At 38.3% G+C, this 27,072-nt stretch overlaps 1 protein-coding gene across 1 annotated transcript; it reads left to right on the top strand.

Annotated features, from left to right (window-relative positions):
• Positions 1-34: 34 nt before the first annotated feature.
• On the top strand, positions 35-27,072 carry nxph1 (neurexophilin 1). Its single transcript, XM_057355730.1, has 2 exons — positions 35-480; positions 25,162-27,072. The coding sequence occupies exons 1-2, from the start codon at positions 427-429 to the stop codon at positions 25,924-25,926; spliced, it is 819 nt and encodes a 272-aa protein (XP_057211713.1). The 5' UTR covers positions 35-426; the 3' UTR covers positions 25,927-27,072.

The raw sequence follows: 27,072 nt of genomic DNA, 5'->3' as shown, positions 1-27,072 counted from the left end.
CCCTCTACTCTCCTCCCCATGGCTGGCGCTGAGTTTCTCTCCGGATGTAGCACGGCGCGCGTGGCTCTTCGCGCGCGATATAAAGCCACCGCTGAGTGACAGCGCGGGCGTGAAAAGCCTCTGTCCTTTTTACAAAGAGGACTTACGCCGCAGCCCCTCCAGGCAGCGAGACCATCGAGCATCTCCCACGACACCTCAATGAAATATGACTGTGCTTCACTCCTTGTCTGGATTAATGCCTATGTAATCGTTAATTTGCTCACCCTCCCTTATCTGTCAAGTTTAAAGCCTATTCTGTGATCATGGGGTCTATAGTGTCATTTTTGCCCAGGCTAAAGGTCTAAAGCGGATACCGGGTGGATCTATGTTCCTTACAGACAAGAGAAACAGCGCAGGGAAATTAGTGGAAGTTTGAGATAAGGGAGGATGCGGGCGACGTGTTGGTGTGCCGTCTTTCTCCTCACTCCGGCTGTCTACCTGGTAAGTGTCCTTTTTTCCTTTTGTCAATTTGCGACCAGAATTTACATACGATGTACGTTCGTGAGTCTGGAAACGTTGCTGTCGTTTTTATATTGAGAAACTGTGGCACTTTAGAATGACACAATGAAACCAAAGATCTTGCAGCAGGACGAATTTGACCGTTTAACTATCATATCAGGGTAATAAAAAGAACTTTTTATGAATTGTTCTATTAAGTGTTGTTTGTAATACTTCACGTTTTGATTGTAATAAAATATGAAAAGCCGTCGGATAACATGAGCTTACTAAAGGACTAAATTCGCATATAGTGTGATTTTATTTATAAAATGCGTCTCGTGCGCGGACGACCCATCCTCAGCCTCTGAAGGTATCTCTCGAAAAGGACACACGAGCTGTTTTAGTATTTGACCTCTTGGGGGCGCCACAATAAATGAAAATAGGCGAGTAAATGAAAGAGCAGTGACGGTCTTTTACCCAGATGAGAGTGCCTTTGATTTACTATTCGGGGTCGCTGATTGAAAACATAGACCCACATGTCTAGAACAAACTACTTTTTTTCTTCAAATAACCATTCGCTTTATTAAAAAAGTATTAAAAGTATATAGACTACTACGGCTTGATTTTACAGAGGAATCAAATTAAGGTGACCGATTCAGTTTGATGAAACATAATATTTAACTAAAAAATAACTAAACCTCGGACATTTAACTTTTGTATTTATTTATGAACATGAATTTTAGACGTAGGCTATGTGTTTGTTTAGAAGATAATAGAGGATTTTTTTAATATAAGGGCTAAATTTAACATTATAATAATATCATGCTAACTTATTTTTCCAAGTTTTTATTTTTCTTATTTTTTAGACGGCCCGCGTACATGTACACAAGACGACTAAAACATTAAAGAAAAAGTTACATTACTTAAATGTCTGAAACATGCTAGGCCACTTTAAACGTCCCAATCTAGCAATTTTATTTTGTACTTTATTTGTTCTCTAATTTGCATTATGCTTTTCGTTAGAAATTATTTTGGTCTATTATTTATAAACTGTTTATAAACACTAAAGACTACTTAATTACGTTTTTAAATAATACATTCGCAGCCATGTATCAGTAACGAACTATAACCTTTTTTACTCCAACTTTTTCTTCCTGGTCAGTTACATTTCAAAGCTTGTTACAAGACATAAAATAGATCTCGTATCAATCTGGCTGACCCAGCGTATATATTTCAGTTTCATATTTTTTTTAAAGAGCCTACCTTTAAAATCATTGTATGACTGATATCGGAGATATGTTGATATTTGTATTAGTTTTAATTTCTAAATAGATATCAACATATTTAAAAGCGTATTCATTTGTAGTTTTATCATGTTGTTACCACTTCACAAAAGTACTGTATAGTAGCGTAGTAGATTCTTATGCGTTGTGGTCATGCTTTTCTAACGTACTGAATTTTACAGAGGCCAGAACAGTACCGCGCAGAATTTTGGGGACGTGCGAGTTCCCTGTTTTCCATAAGACACTTCATCACCATGGACAGCGCAGTCCGAAAGACCTGCATGTCGCATTCAATTCAATTAACTTCACTCAGCTCGTTTTAATGCATGTGGAATTTTATTTAAATGTATTTAAAATATTTAGTAAAATTTTATTCACTTTGTATATTGCTTACTGTGACTGTTTCGGAGTACGACATCACTAAAAAGTAAGAGGTTCAGGTTCTCGTCTGCAAAACAAACAAAAAAAAAACACTTGTTTATTTTACTTCACCTTTATTTACCCCGGCTGTCTTTGGCAAACAACACACACATGGTCTATATCTGTTTATATATTCGTGGGCTAATTTCTCTTGCATCTCTTGCAACATTTTGGACGAGAAACATGTTGACGCTAAAACACACATACGCAGATTTTAAATTAGTGGGTAGAAAGACTTCATCTGCTAGGCCTATCCGCACCTACGAGGATTAGAGTTGAACTTGGATACTGCATTTCTCTTGTAAGTCTCTTGTCAGAACTTAAGCCTCTTGTCTGTGCCGGTTCGCCATGACCCCGATAACGGCGGAACAACGGAGCGCCTGTGCGCCAGCCAACGCGACTAACCGCAGCGCTCCAATGAGCGCACGAAACGCGGCGCGTCTTTATATGCATTAACTGTTGTAGCCTACATTTCCTCGATTTTAGTGTTTTTTTAAATGATCTTTTAGATTGAGCTTTTTGCTGCTTTCTTTATTTAAATTTAGATACATTTTTATAACATTTTCTTAGGCTATACAAAGTTAAAAAAAATACTACAAATATCTTAGAATAATTTTGCAGATCGTTTTTTGGCATCGTTTTTTTATTTTAAACACCCACATTCACTAGAAGGAAGTTTTAGTTTCTCCATACATGAATCAGCAGAGCAGTTCATGTGCCATGTTTAATGTGCATAAAATGCGTTCTGCAACTATATAGATACAGATTTATTATCCAGCACAAACTCGCCCTTTTATTAATACTCTTGAGTATGGAATGATCCTCAGTTTCTCAGGTGTTTTTAACCCTCGATGACTGTGTCTTAGGAGCTGCTCAGCCAGCTACATCCACTCCATTTAAGACTCCAGTGGAAAGCTATGGTCAAGGTCCGAGCTAACCCAATTGTGTCTAATGATTGGTGAAGATGGCGTGAAATGGTTCAAGTAAAATTCTGCGGCTCTTAGTCCATTAAACCTCATCTATGCTTCAGACCACTAGAATGCTCTTAAGTCAGCTGACCTGAGCCCCAGAGGAGACATTATGACACATGGGCTGTCAGTCTCTTTAAATAGGTTAAAAAGAAATGCAGTTTAACTGCCCTCTTGAGGTCCTTTAAATGAATAAGAACTTAAGTGATATAATCACGATTGTTCTGACAAAACATAGGTTGGAAAGAAGTCATAACTCAACTGAAGTGGGTACCATGATTTTGTATTCTCTAATGTCTGTACTTATTATATGCATACGAATGTGGTTCCTGTTAAATTGGTGTCTGTGTTGATGTGTATGTTTGGTACCCCCCACCCGCTCAATCCCAGGATAAGCCATGAGTTTATGTGGTTGTGGAGGGGGTGAGTGAGTTAAGGCTGAATGATGTTAAGCTCTAAAGTGATAAAAAGGAACAGTTAGGTCTGAGAGAGGGGGGTGGAAATGTTGAGATCCCAGGGCTGTATAGTTAGTGTGCAAAGCAATGCAATCAACCGTCCTTCCATGGTGCGCACATACACATTCACTGTTTAATAGACTTGTGTTCACATCAGTGCCACAGTCCATTTATCCCAACTCTGTGGGTTTCATGAAGTGTCTTCATATTGCAGTTAAGGACATCTGCATTATGTTAATGCATCTCTGTAGGTAATGGTACCATCAGCAGTTCTGCAACAGATAATTGGAGAAACTAAATTCGAACAACCTCTGCAACGATCGAAACCAAGATGAGCTAAAAATGCAAACTGCCACCCAAAATGCATTGAACACTGCTTGATTTACACTATCATTGACCTGTGACCCTTTTGGAAACCCTAACGTGATTGGACAGGTATGTGTGACCCCGTGAGCTCTGCTGGGCTTTGTAGGAGAGTGCACGTGTGCATTCATGTCTGTGTGTGTGTGCTGATAGCTGCACGGGGGCCGGTGACTGATGTTATGTCTTTGTAGGATTGACGTCTCAAGGTGCCCTTTATTTAGCAAGTGGATCCATGGTGCTACACCTGTGGCAAGGGTGTTGCTCGAAAGCCTTGTAAAATACAGCTTTCTAACAACACCCTCCACAGCTCAAACCGGTGCTTATTTCCTGTAGCATGCTCATATTTTTCGATGGCTGTGAATGAATAGAAAACCTTATCGGTTGATGAGAAAGAATGGCTGAGAATGAATTCATTTGGAAAGCAGAAGCTACGGTGGAGGATGTGGGGTTTTTTGGTGTCTTGAATAGCAAGTTCATATGACCTTTATTTTTCCAGACTAGCATTACTTGAAGGGACAGTTCACCCAAAAATATTTTTTATCATTCATTCACACTCATGTTATTCCAAACCTGTATGAACTTCTTTTTGAAGAATATTGGTAACCAAGCAACATTGGCCCCCATTGACTTCCATTGTATGGACGGAAAACCACTGAGACATTTCTCAAAATATCTTCGTTTGTGTTGCACAGAAGAAAGAATCATATACAGGTTTTGAACGACATGCAGGTGAATAAATAATGAGAGAATTTTTTTATTTTTGTGTGAACTATCCCTTTAAATGTTTTTGTGGACTAGGCAATAGTAAACATTGTATTACTTATGTCAAGTTTTTGTTAACCAATACTAAAAGTAATTTAACACTATTGGGCTCTTTATTTGATAATAAATGTTTGTTTAGTGTTTACCCTGCACACACAAGCTTTAGCAGGTTTCACTTAGAAACTCTTTCCTCCTCCACACACACTCACAGACGCACGTATACGCGCACACACGCACGCAGTGTCAAGCTAAGGACAAATAATTGGGTGGAGACAGGACAAGGTTGGTTTGATTTATTACCACAGTCTGTGCTCTTCTCTTCCCAAAACCGCTGCTGAATTTCAGTCACCTACAGGTCAGAGGTCATCGCCGGGTACAACCCCAGAAGGGCTGTGGATCTGGAAAATTATACCCTAGACTGACCTGAGCCTCAACCCAATGGGCTATTTTCCCCGTTTCGCTATATATATATAGACGCAGTCTCTCCAATCCCATCCCCGTTGAGACGTGCGGTGTGGTTAAAGGAACATTTCTAAATACTACATGCAAAGTCTCCGGAGAGGCAGGAAGGACCAGATAACCCCAGCCTACCTCCCTTCTATCTTAAAATGCTGTGGGACTCTGAAGTTTCTTTCATGCATTAAAGAGGCTGGAATTAGAGAGATGAAAGCGAAATCTCTGAGCCATAAACGTCAGTCAGACACAATGGTGATGGATTACACCAACAGCACTTCCAGACTGTGTTTGGATACATGTCTGCAATCATTTCCCAAAGAGATGAGAAGCAGATTCGTAGTCGTGGCACCGAATTTAGGCATGAAAAACAAGAGGTGTTTACGTATTAGATAAAAGCACGTTAAGTTGGTCTTTTGGTTTTTATGGACTATCTCCTGCATGGTAAAATTGCTCTAAAGCAGCGATCCTAAAAACAGGAATAGGAAGCTATGGACATGTCCTTTAAGCTTCTGCTATTTCAGTTATTGCATTCAGAGGATGGAATGACGTTTTTGTTGGTGGATGACAATTATTACTCTAGGTTGCTGGCCATAGTTTACTAACTTTCAATCATTGTCTTTTAAAGCATTACCCGTCTCTGCCTACAGGTGGAGCACTGTCACAAGTTCAAGTTGGAATGGTTGGAGATGGTCTTAACAAGCAAGCATGTAATTGTTTTTTGCACATGTACGTTTGTTGCATTTCTTAGATGTAGGCTATTTTTTCGTTTTATATTTTGGCTTGTATTAGGTTTTATTTGTAGTTTTTTTTTTGCTTGGCAAACTAAGCAGCAACTTTTATTGATCCCCCTTAATCAGAAAACTCAAAGTGATAGGCTAACTACTTCTAAAAACACACTAATTTCTAATAACCATTCAGCAAAATCAAGACTTTTTTTGTACTTTTCACATATATCAGGGCTGTTCAAACGCACCAACATGTCGGCACAATGGAAAAACTGAGGCATACAGGTCCAGCCAAATGTTTATTTAGAGAAAATCTACACCTCTACACTTTTACATTTATAACATTTTGATATTTAGTTTTTATTAATTTAACTACAAATCTATAATATTTCTATAGCTGAGTGTAATTAAAAGATGTCCACGTTATAGTTCTATTATTAACAATGTTTATAATGTAAAGACATTTTTTCCATCATAAAATAATGGAGTCTGAAGAAAGTCATGACTGTATGACTGTTGTGTTCTTCTGCAGAACACAAAAGAAGATATTTTGAAGAAAGTCGGTAACCACACGCTATTGGCCCCCATTGACTTCCAGTGTATGGACACAAAACCACTGAGACATTTCTCAAAATATATTCTTTTGTGTTCCACAGAATAAATTTACTTTTGGGTGAACTATCTCTTTAAGAACTGTCCATTTTGATCAACATTTGCTAGTATTTCTAGTATAGGCAACTGTATAAGAGGCTACCTCGTAATTGAACAGGCCTTGTGTATTTGACTGATTTTGTAAATCTCAGTACTTTGATTTTTCTCATGCAATTTGCAACTCTGAGTTCATGAGCCCTTGTGTGCATGCACCCCTTTTAGGACTGATGATGTGAAACCCTCTTGTTTCACATCATCAATCTGTCAACACAAACCTGCTGCTGATATACAGTACATGTAACAAGCTGCCATAGATGCTTACAGTAGCTCCTAATTCAAGTATGTGAGAAGATTTAGACACGGTAAACTTGGACAACACGATCGCTTTTGTCGTCTTTGTTGAATTAATGAACTTAATTACATGGCATGTGGACAAAACAACTGTACTGCATGGAACCAAATTCAATAGATTTGACACAAAGCCACACTTTTTCTGCTTAACAGTCGCTATCCTGCATTAGGTGGCTCACCACTCCACTGCATATGCTAATAACTGCAGTGCATCTGTATGTTTAATGTGTGTGTGTGTAGGGAGGACCTGGTTTATTTTCAAAAGCCCCGGTTATATTTCTTCTCTTGAAATTAGTTTTTTTTTGAGTCTGTCAATCAATACATAATACAACACACATTTATTTCTCATTTTTGAACTGTATAGTTATACAGAGGGTGAAACTTGAGCTTGAGACGGACAGCATGTGCGTGGCAAGTGCACACGGGAACTGTTCATGACTGCTAAACAGGAACCGACCAATCAGAGGGCTTATCATTCTTCTTGTTGTGAATGGCAGCATTGCATTAGGCTGGGGTCTGCTAGATTTCATTTTTTATTTTATTGATTTTCAGAATCACAATCACTCATCACCCAATGTGGGCATACAGCCAGCACAAGGTGTCTAGAAAAATCCTTGAAATGGAGCAAGAAAGACATGCTAATTTGGACGATGAAGGCAACGTGCCTTACAAATAATAGTGACCAACACTTGGGTTAAAGGAACAGTTCACACAAAAATGAAAATTCTGTCATCATTTACTCACCCTTGAGTTGTTCCAAATCTGTATAAATGTCTTTGTTCTGATGAACAAAGAGAAATACATTTGGAAGAATGCTTGTAACCTAACAGTTCTTGGCCACCATTTACTACCATGAAAAATTGCTTTACAAATTTCTTTGTTCTGTTGCACACAAAAGAATTTAGGAAACAGTTCTGGGGCACTTTTGTCTACCAATTTTCCCCACTATGGTAGTTAATGGTGGTCAAGAACTGTTTGGTTACAGTATTCTTCCAAATATCTTTCTCTGTGTTCATCAGAAAAAAAAACCACCGATTTGGAACAACTCAAGCGTGAGTAAATGATGACAGAATTTTTATTTTGGGGTGAGCTGTCCCTTTAAGGCTGATTCTTGAGTTTAATATGATATTTAGAAAGAACAATCCAGTGTTTTGTATTATGCTGTATTCTGCTCTTATCATTTTTCATGTTGCTATAATTTTTTTATGCTTCTACCCTATTCACTTCATTTAATTTCAGAGATTTAAACTCTCGCAGTCTGGTAGTTCAGTGTGAAAGGCAAAGTGTGTGTGTACATGTGTGAACACTACAATGACTAATATGCCAGTATGTCATCTTTTTTAATATATAAAAATAAGAGATTAGTCAAAAGTTTGCAGAGTTATTATGAGAAGCACATCAAACGGAAACAGAATCATTTCCAGAAGGATGATTTTGTTTTGTTCGACAACTGTTACTTTGGGTTTTGCATGTGATCTAAAATCTAGCAGTTGTACAAAATAGGTCAGACGAAGAAAAAGAAAGTTTAAACAACAAGTAATTTAACTAAAGTAAAAACAGTGATAGACTACATGATGAAAAGGAAGACACAAGTGGCAGTTACCCACACTGTAAAATAAAACTGTAATTTTACAGTTATTTTTTACAGATTTCACATTACAGACATCACATTACAGGAAAAGACTGCAAATTTACAAGAAAAATATAATAAAAAAACATGCAATTTTACGTGAATACGCCCCAGCAGGATTTTTTTACAGTGCAATATTTTAATAATTTAATAGTTTTCATAAAAACGTAAGAATATAACATGCTTTTACTTTAAAACTAATGGTTCTGTTCGTATATATTTTTTTACTCAAACTTAAGTTGCTTCTTGTAGGAACCAAAAGACCTCTTCTCCCCATGACCTGAGCTGATCTTTAACAAATGACACTTGACAAAGATCATACATTTCTTCTGTAAATCCCAAAGTCATTTCAACTACACAGAGTAAAATGCCTGTAATTAATAGACATGTGAGGGTGCCATTGATGCCGCGTAAAAGTCTGAATATTCTCGGTTCTTCTAAACCCGATAGCGTTGCCTGTGACAGTGACTGAAGGCTGAGCGCATTACAGCGAGGTGATGGATGTGCTCTGTTCTCCCAGAGCGGCTCGAGCACCTCCGATCTGTCAGCTCTCAAAAGCCATTACTTAAAACATTAGCGTGGCCCCATAGCAGCGGCCTCTCAGACAGAGAGAGACAGGTAAGCAGGATTCTCCTTACCCTACACCTGTGGGAGACGGATACAGAATAGAAGCAGGTGTCTATGTGTGAGAGCGAGAGAGAGAGAGAGAGAGAGAGAGAGAGAGAGAGAGAGAGAGAGAGAGTGCGTGGACTCTTGTGCGGTGACTGACAGCGCCACTCACAACCTGAATGGGTGACATGCTATGATGTGTTTTGCTCCCCTGTGTTGGCTAAATTTTATTCAGTGTCATTCAATTCTACTCGGTTTAATTTAATTTGATTCTACTGGATGACACATTATTTTGTGAAACGTAGATGACAGAAGGCTCTGTTTAAAATGTGATTGTATCCCTGACAATGTTTCACAACCACATGGTGTGATGTAAATGAAGACAGTCGATGAAATCAATTTCGGGTAAACGTAAGTTTTATGGAGTTTTACGATTGGCTTAACATTGGTTTATGACTCCTAGAGTACCTGTCAGATAGATCATTTACTCAGCCTCTTGTCATTTCAAACCTTTATGACTTTATTTTTTCCGCAGAACACAAAAGTATTTTAAAATATTTTTTAAAAAGTTGGTAAACAAATAGCACTGGACCCCCGTTCACTTCTATTATATGACCAATGCAAGTGAATGGGGTCCAGATAACAACATTTTTCAAAGTATCTTTTTTTGTGTTCTATGGAAGAAAGAAAGTCATACAGGTTTGAAATAACAAGAGGGTGAGTTAATGATGACATAATTTTCATTTTTGGGTGAACTATCCCTTTAAAGTCAATATCACAGGGGATTAAAAGTGACTGCTGTTAGACTCGCTGATGTAACTGAATAAAATCACTTACAAATAACCTATTTATTTAAAAAAAAGCACAAACAAAGAAAAGTAGCTATTAAAATCAGGGCTATAATAGACAATTTCAAAATGAGTTTTTCTGATATTAAAATGTACCATTTACAGTATCTGTTTAGGGAAAATTATAATTTTTGTTTAATTCTGTGAACGATAACAATATTTCTACCAAATTTTACCTAAAAATAAAGACTGGAGAAACAGGTCAAAATAACAGAAAGATGCTCTGTATTTTATCAGTCCTCAAATACTGCAAAGAAAACAAGTTCATATTCCCTTTTAAGCAATACATCAGTAATATTTGTACATGTATTTAGAAAAGATAAAAAAAATTGTTTCTCGATTTTGTATCACATTGTCTTTTCATGCTGTCGGTCTATCACAGCTGTTATATGATTTAATGTCACTCCTGTCGTTTGATTTTATTGAAATTCTACAGACACTGGACTGAAATGGCCACAATACATCTAGAAATGCTGATTAAATGAAAAATTGGAATGGCCTCTTCATTTTTTTCTGCGGCTGTACTTCCACCGCTCTCTTCTCTGCACTTCTTACTATTTTCCCTTCCTTATTCTATTCAGAAAAGTGAGAACTGTTCAAAGTTTTCATTTAATTGCTCAGACTATAAAACTAAGCCTGTGGGTTAATTGAATGTGTTTGTGGCCTATAGGATTTTAGTAGACAGCACAAATGCATCCTTTAATCTTGAATCTCACATACTGAGCGAATGGAGACGTAGATACTCCAGGTCAACACTAGTTTACAGCACACAGTCTCTTTGAAGTAAATCTCTTTTTGGCTTTACTATATTTACATCAGATAAGGACTTGAGAGATCTTTAATGTTCGCCATGCTTGGAAAATATTTAATAAAGTGTGTGTGCATGTGTGAGAGAGATAGAAAACATTGCTAGTACCAAACAAATATTATAAATAATAAATGTACCAATATTCCTTTATTGTTTATGTTCAGTAAAACCTCATTTTATACATTCGTTATTACAAATGTGCAAATATGCTCGACCACAAACGTGTCTACCGATATTCAGGACATACGTGAAATGCAGGGAAAATCGGATGATGTCCTCCGGTAGGATGGAGAACGTCAGGTCTCGACGTGCTGGAGTAACTTCAGGGCTTTACTTTGATGTGCTATTAGTCTGTGAAAGTGCATTAGAGCAATGGGACAGTGAGTCTCGGCAAGTAATACATAGTAATCAGAGCGCTGGATAACCCAGAAGGAGGTTTCTGAAATTAGTCTCATAATCTCCACTTGACACACACACATACACACACCCCTCCAAAATATTCCGAGAGCTTGTAAAAATGTGGAGATCAGCACGGGGAACGTGACAGACAAATGCAGAAATGATTTTGAGTTGAACTTTATGCTAATGATGCTATGTGTACAAGGTGAACGAGACATCGTGTTCCTACTGTTTTTACCTGGAACAATATTTTTTATTTTATATCATCTTTTCCTCAAAGCTCAATTGAACTGTCATGTTATGTGGACTTGCGTTGCACTTTTCACAAATACGGTGTAGTGCAATTTTTTGTATGAGATCTCCAGTATATATGTTAGATGAATTACTAACATTTTTATTTTGTTTATACATTTTTTATTAGAACAAACACACAATTTAGAGCTGTATTGTATTTATTTTAACCATATTTAGACGTCAAATTGTGGTATCAGTGTTGCAACAACTGCAGGCTTCAATTGGATAGAAAACAAACAGCTTGTATAAAGCCCTGTTCAAACAGCCAGCCACTTTGTCGCTGTGTGTCGCTAGTCTCTTGCTATGAGATCGCTAAAAGGCGTTCCTAGCTTTGGATGTCCTAATAACAGTTTGAACTCTCCAGTAACTGACAAGAGACGGATGACGTGAGCTCCACTGCTTTACTCCCATTGGTAGTCGCTCGCAAAAGTCACTCATCTTTTGCATAAAGTTGAACAATTCAAAAAAGTTTTCTTTTCACTGTCGCTCGTGTTGCCGGAATTCGCCGGCTCTCCATTGAAATGAATGAGATTGCGTCGCTTTGCCGCAGTTAGTCGCTGACGGTCTGAACGGGCGTAACATGTTATTTTTCAATATAATATGAGGTTAAGCACCACTGCACTAAAGAAACAAAATACCATGTCTTTAATATGTTAACAAGCGCCCATAATGTAGCCGCTCCAATACATTGTCTGAATTCAATGCTCAAGAGGTATTAAATAGGCTATCTACTGCTGTTCAAGACGTTTTTCCTCTTTTATTACAGCGTAGTAGCTGAAGAATGGGGGTCACCTGTTAAGTGCGTTTAAGGACGTGTACATGAGGGAAATTTGTCTATGGAGAATAACATTTCCTATCGGAAGAATGGAGGCTAGGCGTTGGCCCTCCCTGTGAAATTGTCAGAGATGATAGCGGCGCGTGGCGAAACCATTTAAGGTTAAATCTAGCATACAAAATCCACTTTCATTTGTAATGCTGCTGCTTTCCTGCTCCACCGCAAAAGCAAGTCATTTTGAATTAATCTTTTCTGCTTCCCCTCTCTCCTGCATTCTCAATTGCACACACACACACGCACGCACGCACGCACGCACACACACACACACACACACACACACACATTCTTGCTCTCTTTCTCTGCATCTGTTTGTGTGTAGGCTATGTGAGAGAAGGAGAGAGAATAAGAATCACACAAACACAACACTAAATAGCCCATAAAGTCAGTCAGCTGGCCATTTATGAATTCTTGTCCCTGTGGTGCATCATGGGAGTTCTGTTTTAAACACTTCCTGTCAAGGTTCAGCCACTTTAAAGTATATTACTTTTTAGTTAACAGCTCTTGCTGAGCATGCCCGACTTTTTAAAGAAATGTGTCTTTATGTATTAGTTCATAAGTTACAGAAAGGCAGAGATCAACACAGCGATAAAGCAGTGTCTGAAATGAACACTGGCCAGTATCAAATGTGCAAGAAATACAGTCAAAATAGTACTAGTATTGGTATAGTAAAATGTATAATGTGATAGTGTATTTAGTAGTATTAAAAAAAATTATACTGTATTTAAACAATATTCATAAGTCAAAGTGCTTTTCAAATGGTCTGGTAAGAAAACTAACTGGTTGCAGTCTAAAAAATGCTGGGGGGGTTTCGCCATAATTGGGTTAAAAAGGGACAAACCCAACCATTAACCTACGCTGGGTTGCTTCATCCTAAAATCCTGTTTTGTTTTAACCCATTGTTGGGTCAACATTTTATGAGATAATTTAACCCAGTCTCTTTTTTGACCCAGAGCTGGTTTATTTCAGACCCTTGAAAAACATTGTGAATATATTTTGAGCTTTGACAGAATAGAGTCACGCAAGCACTACTTGTTCATTTGTTTAAAGAACATTATATGAATACTGCACTCTTCTGCATAAATAAGAAGAGTGCGTTTGTCAGATGTGGCATGAATCAGGACAGATAGTCAACATTATATCTAAAACATCCTCTCTGGATCCTGAACTCTTATCACACCATCAGAGATGCACTGCTCTCTTGGGCAGATTTAAAACTGAACCTTTTGCATGTGATATCCTTTTTCAAACAAACTTATTAACGGTTAAAGAGGTCTTTCACTAAAGTCATACTGTGAAATGTATATGTTTTTGCATGCATAAATGTGCCCAGATTTGTTTAGCCAACAGGCTCTCGTGTATCTCTCATTTCGAGAGGCTTTACTATGTGAAGTCTTTCATGCTGTTAATATCTATGAACCTGAGCAAAGAAGCAGTCAGGTTCTCTAGAGCCGTTGAAAGTGAACTTCAGACTGTGTTCTGTTTAAAGAGGTGCAATCGGGCAACATGCTTTGAATGGAAAGCAATTTAGCGGAGGGTAATTGAAGGGAAATGATAAGCTCGGCTGTCTCAGGATTCGTTGCTTAAATTTCATTAGGGAGGTTTTTTTTGGGGGGATGACTCCTCCAGTGTGACTTGTGTGAAATTGCTGAAGTGTTTATCACGAGCGCCTTTGTAGGTTATTGGCTTCTTTTAAAGCAAGCACCTTGTGAATTAGTTTTACCTTGCTTAATGTTATTTCTTTTAGAGGATGAATGAATGTTTAATCTTTCTGGAGAGCACTCTTGTTCTTTAAAAAAATAGTACTCAAAAGTTAGGAACACAAATAAGTAACAAATACTTTGTTCGCTGATTGTTTAAATGAATTAAAATAGATGATTATTATAGATGACAACAATGCAATAAAGTGGCGATATTTCTGAAAGGCATTGTTGTAATTACTTGTAATGTGAACGTAGTCACTTTATAATCAACAAGATATTATGATGTGTTTACAGTGATTTGTATTTAAAAAGAACACGTTTTCTTGGCCATGTGCAGTGTGAGATACAAGATATGCCATAATGCAATCGTATGAGTCAGATATTGAGCTGGTAACCAATAAGGAAAGTGTCTATTTCTTTGACCTGAAAACCCTTTTTATTTTGTGCTTTACATTTCAAAACGTCCCATAAATGTTCAATATTATTCAGATGTGGTGATTGGAGGCACCATGGGAGATGCTTCACTTTATCACGGTGTTCGTGAGACCACTCTGGAGAATATGTGGGTGTTATCATCCAAGAATATGAGATTGTTATGTGAAAGCAGTGTTTTCACAGCAGGGTCCTGTAAAATTGCCTCATGTTCATTGGTCGGTCTATGACCACGCAGAGCAATTTTTGATTTCAGATCCCCCACCGTGTTTTACAAGCTGACAACATACGTCATGGGTTGAATGCAACCTCCGGCTTTCTCCAGATGTAAACTGTGGGAAATGCTATAGATGCAATGGAGTGGAAGATGGCCCTTAATATCGAATGATGTTTTTTTGCATTGCCCTTGGATGGAAGAGGTTTCCAAAGAGCAGAATAGCTTTATCAATGCAGTATTTTTGTGGTACTTAGCTATTATTCTTTAAAATGACTGCCATTATCGGTAGCTTTGACTGTTTCTTTTTGCTGATGCACTTAAGTCATGTTAAGCATGTTAAGCATTGCTGTCATTATTTTTCAGTTCACACTTTATGTTTTAAATCAGTCCCTGGAATTTCAACACAAAGATATAAACAAGTATGAATGCTGTACACTGTAGGTTATTAATGTATATATATATATATAAATTATATAGGTTATTAGATAAATCACATGTCTCTATATATACTGTAGGTAGGTTATTATTATTATCATTATTATTACCATAATATTATGCATAATAATAATATTATCATCATTATTATTGTTATTATTATTATTAATTAATATGTTTTATTGTTTTACCATTTAGAATAATAGTAACCAAAATAACTATGAGAATTATATTGTAACTAAGAGAACAATTCAAAACATTGTCACATTTTCCTAGAATTTTATCAAGTAGCTTTTTGAGGTCTCACCCTGAAATGTTTGTTAAGGAGTTCTTATTTAGTCTAAGCTCCTACTGTTTTTCTACAATATGTTGTAAAAGGTATCCATTTTTAAAACATTTTTAAAACACAAAATGATAGTTTTTCACAATGACATTTTTTGTCTATAAAATGAATTTAAAACATTTAAGCACATGCTTCACATCAAAAGGTGTATATTTATATATTTATTAATTTATATAAATATAAGCATGTGTTTAGGTAAAATGATCATATTGTTTTCATTCTGTAAACTATTGACAACATTGCTCTCAAATTCCTAGTTAAAACAGTTTTTATTTTCGGAAAATGAAAGCTGGACAACCTATAGTGAAAATAACAAAAAATGCTTTAAATATGTTTTAACCTTGACTACATCAAGAAAAACAAGATCACATTCGTTTTTAAACAACACAACACAAACTATTTTATTTCAGACAAGTTCAGAAATTAATTTTTGATGGAGCAATCTTGGTTTTTAATCACAGCTTTTTATGTGTCCATGACTGACAATGCTTGAACTTTGTAGTCAAAATTTTAATAGTTAAATAGCAGTCATCTTTTCAAATTGTAGTTTTGTTTGTATAGGCTAGTTTTTTAGCAAATATTTCAACTCTTTAAGTTGCAGCATCACATTTAGACCATTTTATTTAGCTGTATGTAGTTATGTATTCTCTACACAAAGTTACAGGGTGGAAATGAAACCGACAGGGCAATCTGGCCCCGTCTCAAATGTATATTTTTCTGTTTGCTGTTCATTTAAATTTTAATCATATTGCTCCGAGTACAGTTAAAAAAAATGAAATTTATACAGATCTAACCCAAACATCAGTGATTGCATTGTGTATTCATAATGTTTACATGAGCAAATAAAGCATGAGCCTTCTATCAGGGAAGCCAATAGCATTATCTAGAAATGATTGCTTCTGCTTTACCTGTCAAAGAACAGATGAGAGTGAGATGAGACCGGGCTGTTTTTATCAGAGCGCGAAGAGCTGTCGTCAGGTTAAAGTAGCATTGGCAGATACTGTAAACTGTAAGTAGCCCTGTCAATGGCCCGCTCCAATAGACACGAGCATATTGATCTCTGACTTTCAGTTAAATATCCCTCGAGGGGATCTCATGATAGGTGCTTCTATCTTTTTTACACACCTCTCTCTCTCTCTCTCTCACTCACTTGACTTGCTTATCACATTACATCCCCAAATCAATGCAGCACTGTAGCTCACAACAGGCCTTCTGTAAAACGCTTCCACGCATTTCGCAGTGTAGAGACAGCATCGAAACGCCGCCTCGTTTCTCCTCGGCTGAATTATTTGTGTCCTCAACCCCTAAATCATATTGATTAAAGCTTGTCACGGATTTGAAATGAGGTCCTGTGGGGTCACTTGCAGCAGAAATGGAAGTTTATTGGATTACAGGCTTAATTTGATTTTGAGGGACGAGCGTGCATTATAATGGCGGCGCCCCAGAGAGCGTTCCTCTTTACCTGACTCTTGAACCCACTCCAACCGATAAGAAAAAACACACACTTCTAAATACACTTCACAATACAAAAATCAGACATTTTCTGTAACGTGAAGCCTCCTGTTCTGCTCAGAGAGATCATTCAGGCAGTTTTTGTGTGTGTGGATATGCTTGTGCCTGTGTATGACCTGACCTCCTGTATGTTGTGAGACCAGCCTAGAGTCCCCATGAGGAAAACAGACTTATAAACATGCTTAATTAATGCTAAACTTTTGAAAGATTTTGCGAGGGTAAGGTGTAGAGATAATGTTAAGGTAAGGGCTGTGGCTTTCAATATGCAATTATCATGGCCAAAATAAATAAATACATAATGCTATCCGTCAAATTCGATTTATTATTAATTTGGTTTATTTTGTGGTTCTCTTCTTTTTTTGGCCAATAAATTACACTTAATATAGCCTACAGTACAAGTGTTGGGATTCAGAGAGAAAGAGTTGGTAACCATTGTGATTGTTAAGATAAAGTTTTGAGTGAGTGCTGAAAGCAATATTATCACATGTGTATTATGACAAAATTGTTAATCATGTTTTTATGTGTTTGTCAAAACCAGGTGTGCAGCAAACCTCATGAAAAATGAAGCCAAAGCAATTCGATCGCCCCCTGGTGTCTGACTCTAGAATAAGTCATCAACCCAGCCCTCTCCAAATGGGACTTAAATATCTTTACACCACACAAATAACACTTCAAAAACATTTTTTTCAAAGATTCTTTCTGTCATTTTAGTTAGTTCTTATAACGCTGATGTATGTTCTTTTACAAGTCCTTTTATAAGATGTTATAGAAATGGGGTGTGACGAGTCCGACATGATTTGTTTGCTTTTGCGAGTTTGTGAGAGTAATGGGCGGGACCTTGAGACCACCACTCCACCTTGCCATTATTACTCCGCAATATGTCAGTGCCCATTTCTGGGACATTTTGGCTTCTTTTTTCTACAGTCGGTGGAGGCATGTTGTTCATCTCTTTTATGGTCACTACCGGTATATTGCAACTCCCCTAGTTAGGGTGTATAAAATATCAGTGGCACATCAATATAGGCCAATAGAAAATCCATAGAATGTTTGTTTTTATTTGTTTTGTTAAGATGAGATGTAGTAATGTATTTTTATGTTCTCTTATATTAATGAACATAATTTTAAACAATATTTGGCTTTTTGCCAACTATTTTTACAGCTGCCAATAGGTTATGAGTGTCGCAGGGACATACAGGATGTGACATCATCATTGTTAAACACCCCCCCCGCAGCCCCGCACACAGCAAACAATGTATTCAAATCACATCACTTCTGTTTGAAAACACCAGTGCCTCACTATCATCATTTTAGTTTTCGGAAATACTTTGATATGGTTTCTAAATAATGAATATACAAAAATCTCTGCCCTTTCCCATCATGCACCGTACAAACAATTACCCTCTCAACATAACCCGTCTGTCTCCTGTGCATGTAGCTACCGCAGGTGTCTAATGGCACAGTATAGATCCAGGTCTGAAAAAAATTAAAGAATAGGAGAGGAAAAATCATTTGGAGAAGAGCAGCACAGCTTCAGTTTATTATTCTAGCCTAAAATCTCATTAAGTGTGACATTGAGGATTAGTTCAGAGGGAAAGCGGTAGAGAGCGAAGTCTCCCGCAAATAGCTGTGAGGAGAGTCGCGCTGGCTTTTGTTTGCCATCATTAATTCTGCGCTGTAGTGGCTAAGAGGAAGGCCCCGAATCACTGATCAGAGGAGGCCCCCTGAATATGACAGCGAGACAGGTGCCCTCTCTTCCTCTCTCTCTCTCTTCTAGCACACTCGGTTTTCCTCTCTTCGTCTTGCTGCGTCTGTGTTCTCCTCTCTCGCTTTCTCGGCTCTTAATTGGGGTGATTGGGCAGTGGGGCCATCTGCGATGCTGACAAAGGGAAGCCTGCTTTGATTTATGGAGCCTCAGGCCACATTAGTCTCAAGATTTCCACAGTAAATATAAGCGCTGAGCAGCACAGTTGGCTCAAGAAAAATCTGCATTGCTCAGGAAGAGAACTCTGGGTTCCTTCTTGGGAATAATACTATTGCGATGAAGGCAGATTTACATTTTGAGGGTTTCAAAGAAGCCACATTATATACTTCTATAACATTTCAGCTTTTACATTTTAAGTCCATCAAATGTGTTTCTTGAAGTACAAAATATTCATAGGACCACTATTTTCTACCCGCTCTGGCTGTTTTCACTACCTTTAAAGGGATACTTCACCCAAAAAAGAAATTTCTGTCATCATTTACATTTTTACCTTCGAGTTGTTCCAAATCTGTATAAATTTCTTTGTTTTGATGAACACAAAGATATTTGGAAGAATGCTTATAACCAAACAGATCTTGCCCCCCTTTGACTCCCATAGTAGGAAAAATTACTTTATTTTATTTTTTTGTTCTGTTGAACACAAAAGAAGACATTTTGAAGAATGTAGGACAGCAAACAGTTCTGGGGCACTTTTGACTACCATTGTATTTTTTCCTACTATGGGAGACAATGGGGGACAAAATCTGTCTGGTTATAAGCATTCTTCCAAATATCTTTCTCTTTGTTGACCAGAACAAAGAAATTGATACAGATTTGGAACAACTCGAAGGTGAGTAAATGATGACAGATAGTCACAAATAGTGTGTATGGATTGGGTGAAAGCATTGCATTGTTAAAATTGCATTGTTTACACACTGTAGTAAACTGCACTCCTGTTAGTTTCACTGTAATGTTTTGGGTGTCATTTAAAAGCAACCATATTTCACACTTTTGTAACTTTTCTCTCACATAAAATATTTATATATATACACTTATATAATATCATGCAAGCTATCATGCACCAATTGGCGTTACATTCCTATTTTCCACCCTGATCCATTGAATTATTTATGCTACTGTGCCTTTAAGACTGGGAGAATTGGGAGACATCTTTGCATTGTTAAAGGGATAGTTCACCCAAACATGAACATTTTGTCATCATTTACTCACTCTCTTGTCATTTCAAACCTGTACGACTTTCTTTCTTCTGCAGAACACAAAATATACTTTGAAGAACGTTGGTAACCAAACAACGTTGGTTCCCATTGACTTCCATTGTGGGGTTTACAAAACCACTGAGACATGTCTCAAAATATCTTCTTTTGTGTTCCACAGATGAAAGAGTCATACGTAAATAAATAAATGATGTAAGAATATTTATTTTTGGGTGAACTGTTCCTTTAAGAATATGTCTACATGGTTCGCTGTAATCCAATTTTCCATGATATGTGGCCTTTGATTTTCTAAAACACTTTGTTGAAGCTGGCATGTTATAACATTTGTGGTAATATTCTCAACAAGCCATTTCATAATGCATCTCAGGTGATATTAAAGGAGTAGTTCACCTTCAAGATGAAAATTCTGTCACATTTACTCACCTCTTGTCATTTCAAACGTCTATGACTTTCTTTCTTCCGCAGTGCACAAAAGAAGATTTTCTAAAGAATGTTGTTAACAGCATCCCATGCACTTGCATTGGTTACAATAGAAGTGAATGGGGGGCTGTGCTGTTCTGTGTTCTGGTGCTGTTCTGAAGATATCATATTTCAAAATATCTTCTTGACCAGTGTATCAGGGGAGCCCATGTACATTGTTACAAACACACTCGCTGATGTACACAGCGAGCGTGACAGGCCGCTTTAATGGTGCGTCTAACAGCCTTCTTACGACACCATTAGGTGGTTCTAGTGCATGGTCACAGCCTGATATAACAGGGCTGCTTAGCAGCTGTCCAACACTTACAGCAAGCCTCTCGTGTCTCGGCCCCAGCGGCCCGTCCTAAAGCACGGTGCTTAGTTATGTCGCTAATAGGCCTGCTTCAAACTCCTCCAAGCCAAACTCACGCGGCAGGCAGCGGGGAAGGGAGTTAGCAGAGCCTGCGAATGCTTTGTTAGCAGAAGTGGATTGGCTCGAAATCCGTCTTCATTTTGCCTTTTTCCTGTTCATTTCTCTCGGGATGGGGAACCTTATTTAAGCGTCTAGATTTTGTGTGGAAGAGAATTGCTTTAATGAAAGTAGATATGCACCGTTTTATCTCATCTCCCAGGCAGGCTCTAAATGTTGTTTGGGAGGTTAACCGGAATGATGCACTGGACATTTTATGGCATATTGTTTTGCACAGTGGAGGTTTTGGCCTCGACTTAGGGGTTTTATTGATAAGAGCTGTTTTTCACTGGAACGTTTATGTCAGAAGGATGTTAGGATCTTTATTGGGTTTTAATAATTTTGTTTGCAATGTATTTCTGAGATATAGTAAGTGGAATAATGTGAGCTCAGGGTCACTGGTGTCTTTTCTCTACTAGATATATCTGTTTCCTCTGCTCATGTTAATACCATTGGTGTTTCTCTTGTCATTCAAACCTGTATGACTTTCTTTCTTCTGACACAAAAGAAGATATTTTGAATAATGTTGGAAATCAAACTTCTGTATCCATTAACTTCTATTGCATGGACACAAAATCACTGCAAGTCAATGGAAATTGAACAGAAACTGCTTGTAACTATAGTAAAGAAGTGGACAATTGTTGTAAAATGCTACATTGTAATGCCTAACTTACTAAGTAAACAGTCAATGTAATCAATGTGTCAAAACAGTAAAAAAACCACTAGCTCACTATAGTTGACATATTGATGCGTATTAATACTTTAATTAGTGCAAATTAACATTCAAATGGAAACACAAATGTGTTGCAATAAGGTAATTACATTTTGAGAATTAGCTTGTGTAATTATTCCATTTAATCTGCTATCATTTATTACCACCAAAATCTCGCTCTTTATGCTAGACAAGCATCTTGCTGTCGGGAGAGCAGCCATATAGCACGTACTTCAAGGTTAAATGCGGTCAGTGGTTTCGAACTGCTCGCAACATTTTTAATTTCCTATTTTGCAGTGTGTAATTTTCAATTAAAATCTGTCACACATTTGTACACCATGATTGTTTGAAATTCAGAGAAAATAAGATATTTGGCACGTTGAAAAATTCAACTGTGCATCACTTGCATGTGACTGTCTCAACATCTCTGTGTAAATGTGTTCACTGCGAAACAATGGACATGATTCCTCATTTATTTTTGACATTTATTTATTTGGCAGAAACTTTTACATAAAGCAACTTAGAGTTTATTCAGTCTATACATTTTATCAGCATGTTTGTTCCCTTGGAATCAAACCCATGACTTATACTCTTTAAATTGTAATCTCTTATGATAAGGTGAACAGTCTGTCATTTTTTAAAGCCTGTCAGTATTGACAAAAGCCGGATCAGTGTCTTACAGATGTTTAAAAGCTCAGCTGTTGGATCAGGATTGTAGCCAGTAGGATTTGATCTGACTTCACTGAAGTTTTTAAAGTATTCAGACTCATTAAGATCCAAACCATGCACACAAACTGTCCAATCTTGCTCTTGCTGACCTGATGTGGTGTAGCGCCTAGGGGAGCCCAGCTGTTTGCGCCTGCCTGGCCGCCTGTCAGCGGGTGAGGAGGGAAGGGCTTGGCCGTACTTCCCACCGAATGTGTTTACCAGATGCACTGTTGCCTCAGGTGAGCGCTGCAGCTGGCTCCATAAAGCTCCAGCAGCCGAGCTGGATCCAAGCCCATCATGGAAAGACAGGCTGGACAGGCCACGGCTAACGTTTAGACATCCGCTATGTGCGCAGGTTTGATGCCCAGGAGCACTGACTCCAGGCCAGTGTGTAGCTGTCTGTGAGTGAGCTTTTTGAGAACGCCAGCAGTGCATAGACGAGACATAAGAATGAAGTACGATAAACAGCTTTGCCATTTTTAGGGGGTATTAGGGTTTTATTTAATATAGCAAAAATGATTCAGTGTAGTATTATGCATTAGTAGTTCATTTTAAAAAGAAAAAGCTAGGTAACACTAACTAACTAACTTACTAATATTAACAATTTATAAATGCTGTAAAAATGTTCATTGTTATTTCATGTAAGCTTATGCAATTACTTTAAAGGGTACTTTAGAACCTTAAAGGGATAGTTCACCCAACAATAAAAAATGGTCATTGTTAGTTTATTTTAATTTGGTTCAAACCTTATATATAACTTTCTTTCTTCTGTGGAACACGAAGAAAGATATTTAGAGAAATGTCTCAGCGGTTTTGTGTCCATACACTGGAACTCAATGGGGTTACCAGCATTCTTCAAAATCATCTTTTGTATTCTGCAGAAGAAAGAAAGTGGTACAGGTGATGAAATTAAATGAGGGAATTTTTTTTGAGGGAGTGAACAGACCTTCTAATGTAACCAAAATGAGTCTTTATTCACGCACCTTGTGTCCAACCTTTCTAAGCAAACCTGCATGCTATTATTTTTATTTTCTGTAATTTACATTTATTTTTGTTTAAAAGGAACACTTATGACCATACTTATTAGAAAAAAAGCACAATAAATATAGTCTGTACCACTTCCAATTCCAAGCCTTCTGAGGCCAATGCGAAAACTTTTGCGCGAGACACGAGACCAGAACCAAAGTTTGATAATATTTTGTCATTGCAGTTTTGCTTTATTCAGGAGAGAGCAGATAACCATGATGAATACATAAAGAGGAATGCAAGTTTTTCCCTCAGCATTTGGTTAAAACAAGCTCTGATAACCACACCATAAAGACTCATTTATCAATGTGAGAAGCCCTCCCATTCGGTCAAGCTGCAGTGAGCGTCACATAAAATAACTTCTTGAAACTTGCTCAGCCTTGGCCTGTTTGCATTGCCTCTTCTGTAATGAGCCATTAATAAATAATAACTCTGTCTTTAATCATGTTCCCAGAGTGCAAAACATATTACTTGTTCTTTAGTATGGGTCAAGGCCTGACTGCTCTCTTACTCCACACATGAGGAAGAGTAATTGATCTGCATTAGTCTGAAACATATTTAAACTCTTTCCCCAAGGCTCTTCATCATTATGAAGTGCGTGTGCTTGTCGACAGGTAAAGGTGCATGTTGTGCACACCTCTGTACCTTGCATTAAGACTTACTGAATAGTAATTTTGGGGGGTTAGGTTTTCATGTCATTGAAAATCTGAATGTCTCTTTCTTCTGTGTAACACTAAAGAAGATATTTTGAGAAATGTCACAGTGGTTTTGTGTCCATACAGTGGATGTAAATGAGTCCAATGTTGTTTGGTCAACAACATTCTTCAAAATATCTTCTTTTGTGTTCTGCAGAAGACAGAAAGTCAAACAGGTTTGTAAAGACAAGAGGAAATAATGCAGAAAAAAAAATCATTTTTGGGTGAACTATCCCTTTAATGTGAGCTTGTAGCTCGAGTCAAAAAGCTTTCCAGCAATCCCGAGGATTTTAAGTTAAACCGCTCTTAATTTGCATTTTGAAACACTCTTAACACTCCGCTATCGATTACCTTTCAGTTTCGCAATGTGAAATCTTTAAATGAGCCGTGCGGCCCCGCTCCCTCACCCACCGCTGTGTTTAAAATGGACCAGCATCGGCCTTACACTTGCACGTGCTGTGAGGCAATTCTGTCCAAAGGGTCAGCGTGATTGGTAGTGAGACCTTATTTTCTAACTATCGATCCCAGGGGTAACCCTCGAGATGCAAAACCACCGCAAGACGGATCTGCTGTCAGGTCTTACAGTAGAAATCAGGCAATCAATGTCACGTAGCTCCGCCAGGCCCTGTATGTACCTAATTCCACTCATCGACACTAAATGGAGAAAACCCAGTGCCTCATCAATCATCAATTCAAGGAGCACTGGCTGGTTAATAGTCTGCTCTTTACTCAAAGAATACCGACTTTTATTATCAGGGAGTGCGGCGGAGGTCACCTCCTCGACATTGTGCGGTCGGGGAGGAGACGCTGGACAACGGCGTCGCGAGTTTGATCGCTGTATCCTTTTTCTCATTTGCCACGCTCCCTTTCATTTCCCAGAAGGCTCCTGTCATCTAGCGCCGTTCCAAATTGAAGCTTGCAGGCTTGATCGATTATCTTTTTCCCCCTACCCTAATCCATTTGATTTGCCTGTTTGGTGGGAGACTACATGATTGCGTGTGGTTGAGTGGTCAATATCTCCTGAATCAAAGAGTAGCATCCACCTAATTCTCTTTTATGTCATGAAGCATTGAACAAAACGCTCATTTGTTGTGCATTAAGATTTTAAAACATTACCTAACATCATCTTGATTTTGCTTTCAGGTTTCAAGTGCCCATGGTTCCATTCCGGGGAAGTCAGAACTGCTCAAATCAGGGAGCCCCAAGTCGACACTAAAGCACATATGGACAGAAAGCAGTAAGGACTTGTCCATCAGTCGGCTTCTATCACAGACTCTACACGGGAAGGAAAACGCAACAGCCCTGGACCTGCACTATGACGCTCCGGAGCCTTACTCTGAACAGGACCTGTGGGACTGGCTGAGGAACACCACCGACTCGCAGGACTCCAGACCAAGAGCCAAACGGCGGCCGATGGTCAAGACCGGCAAGTTCAAGAAAATGTTCGGCTGGGGAGATTTCCACTCCAACATCAAAACAGTTAAGCTCAACCTTCTGATCACCGGAAAGATCGTCGACCACGGCAACGGCACCTTCAGCGTCTACTTCCGCCATAACTCCACAGGTCAGGGCAACGTGTCTGTCAGCCTTGTCCCGCCCACCAAAATCGTAGAGTTCGATTTGACGGCGCAGCAGTCGGTCATCGACGCCAAGGATTCCAAGTCATTCAACTGCCGCATCGAATATGAGAAGGTCGAGAGGGGCTCCAAGAACACGCTCTGCAACTTCGACCCGTCCAAGACATGTTACCAGGAGCAGACGCAGAGCCACGTGTCCTGGCTCTGCTCGAAGCCTTTCAAAGTGATTTGCATTTACATCTCCTTCTACAGCACCGACTACAAGCTAGTCCAGAAAGTCTGCCCAGATTATAACTACCACAGCGATACTCCTTATTTCCCTTCTGGCTGATGGTCGCTGCTGATGCCGCCATGTGAAGGACAATGAGAAGCAAAGGATGGAGCACTCTCCCCCATCCACGATGAATACATGTTCCCTAAACTAAAAAACAGAATTTGGCTATTTGCACAAGTACCATCAATTTGTTATTCATTTGGAGTCATTTATTGTATGGCGCTCGTTGTCATTAATAATTTAATTCTGTTTAATTTATTGTTTATATTTTAGGTTAATTTTAGGTTATTGTTGTATTACTGGGCTGTTGCTTATAAGAAAACCCACAATTGAGGGGGTAGCAGATTTCGACATTGTGTCCTGTAATTTTCACATTTCCTTTAGAATCGTCTTAGTGCACGTGCTTGTTTTCTTTTGTTGAATTAGTTTCTTTGTTCAAGTAATTATGTGTTTCTTAGAACTGCCAGAGGCCACAAGTGTAGATGTGACTTTTTTTGTTTAGCCAGTAGTTTGCCTCAAGGTTGCGGGAGAATTTTTTGCCATCAGAATTTCAATGTTTCCTCCCCTGCAAACTTTAAAACAGCCGTGGACGCCACACGTTCCTGAATTATTTCTCCCAGACAAAAGCCCGAGTGAGACCCAAAGATAAGGTGATATATTTATGATGGCGAGAGTGGCTTTGTTCTGTCGGTTACGAGCAGGCCTTAACTGCAGGCATGTTTTCTACCTAATAAAAAGAAAAGCTGTACTGTAACAATTCTGGATTGTTCATGGATAGATCCAGGAATGGCGGGTGGGCTTGCTCATTGTCACTTATAATACACTGTAATGTAATGAATTCTATATCTTAGAGCCTAATTTTATGAATGGTTTGTATTGTACATAGTTGATCCTGATGGAGCTGCTTCTGTATATGCCTTCATTCCATGTCTGTTAACCCAAACATTACCCTCTCCCTCTCTCTATCTCACTTTATCTCTCTCGGCACCCCATCCCATATATGCTTGTTCTTGGTTCTCGGACAAAGAAACTGATGTTGCTGATGTAGATGTGAACTCCATGAACTCCATGCTCTTGTACAGGGGCTGTAAAACTGTCAAAATATATATTAGAAGTACTTATCATCTGTATGATTATGTTTACTTTCAGGGGAACAAGGGGATGGAGATGTACAAATGAATAAAACACTGAAAGTTTTATCAG

Source organism: Triplophysa rosa, linkage group LG16 (genome assembly GCF_024868665.1).
Source record: "Triplophysa rosa linkage group LG16, Trosa_1v2, whole genome shotgun sequence".
Lineage (NCBI taxonomy): Eukaryota > Metazoa > Chordata > Actinopteri > Cypriniformes > Nemacheilidae > Triplophysa > Triplophysa rosa.
This window is presented reverse-complemented; position numbering and strand designations above follow the sequence as displayed.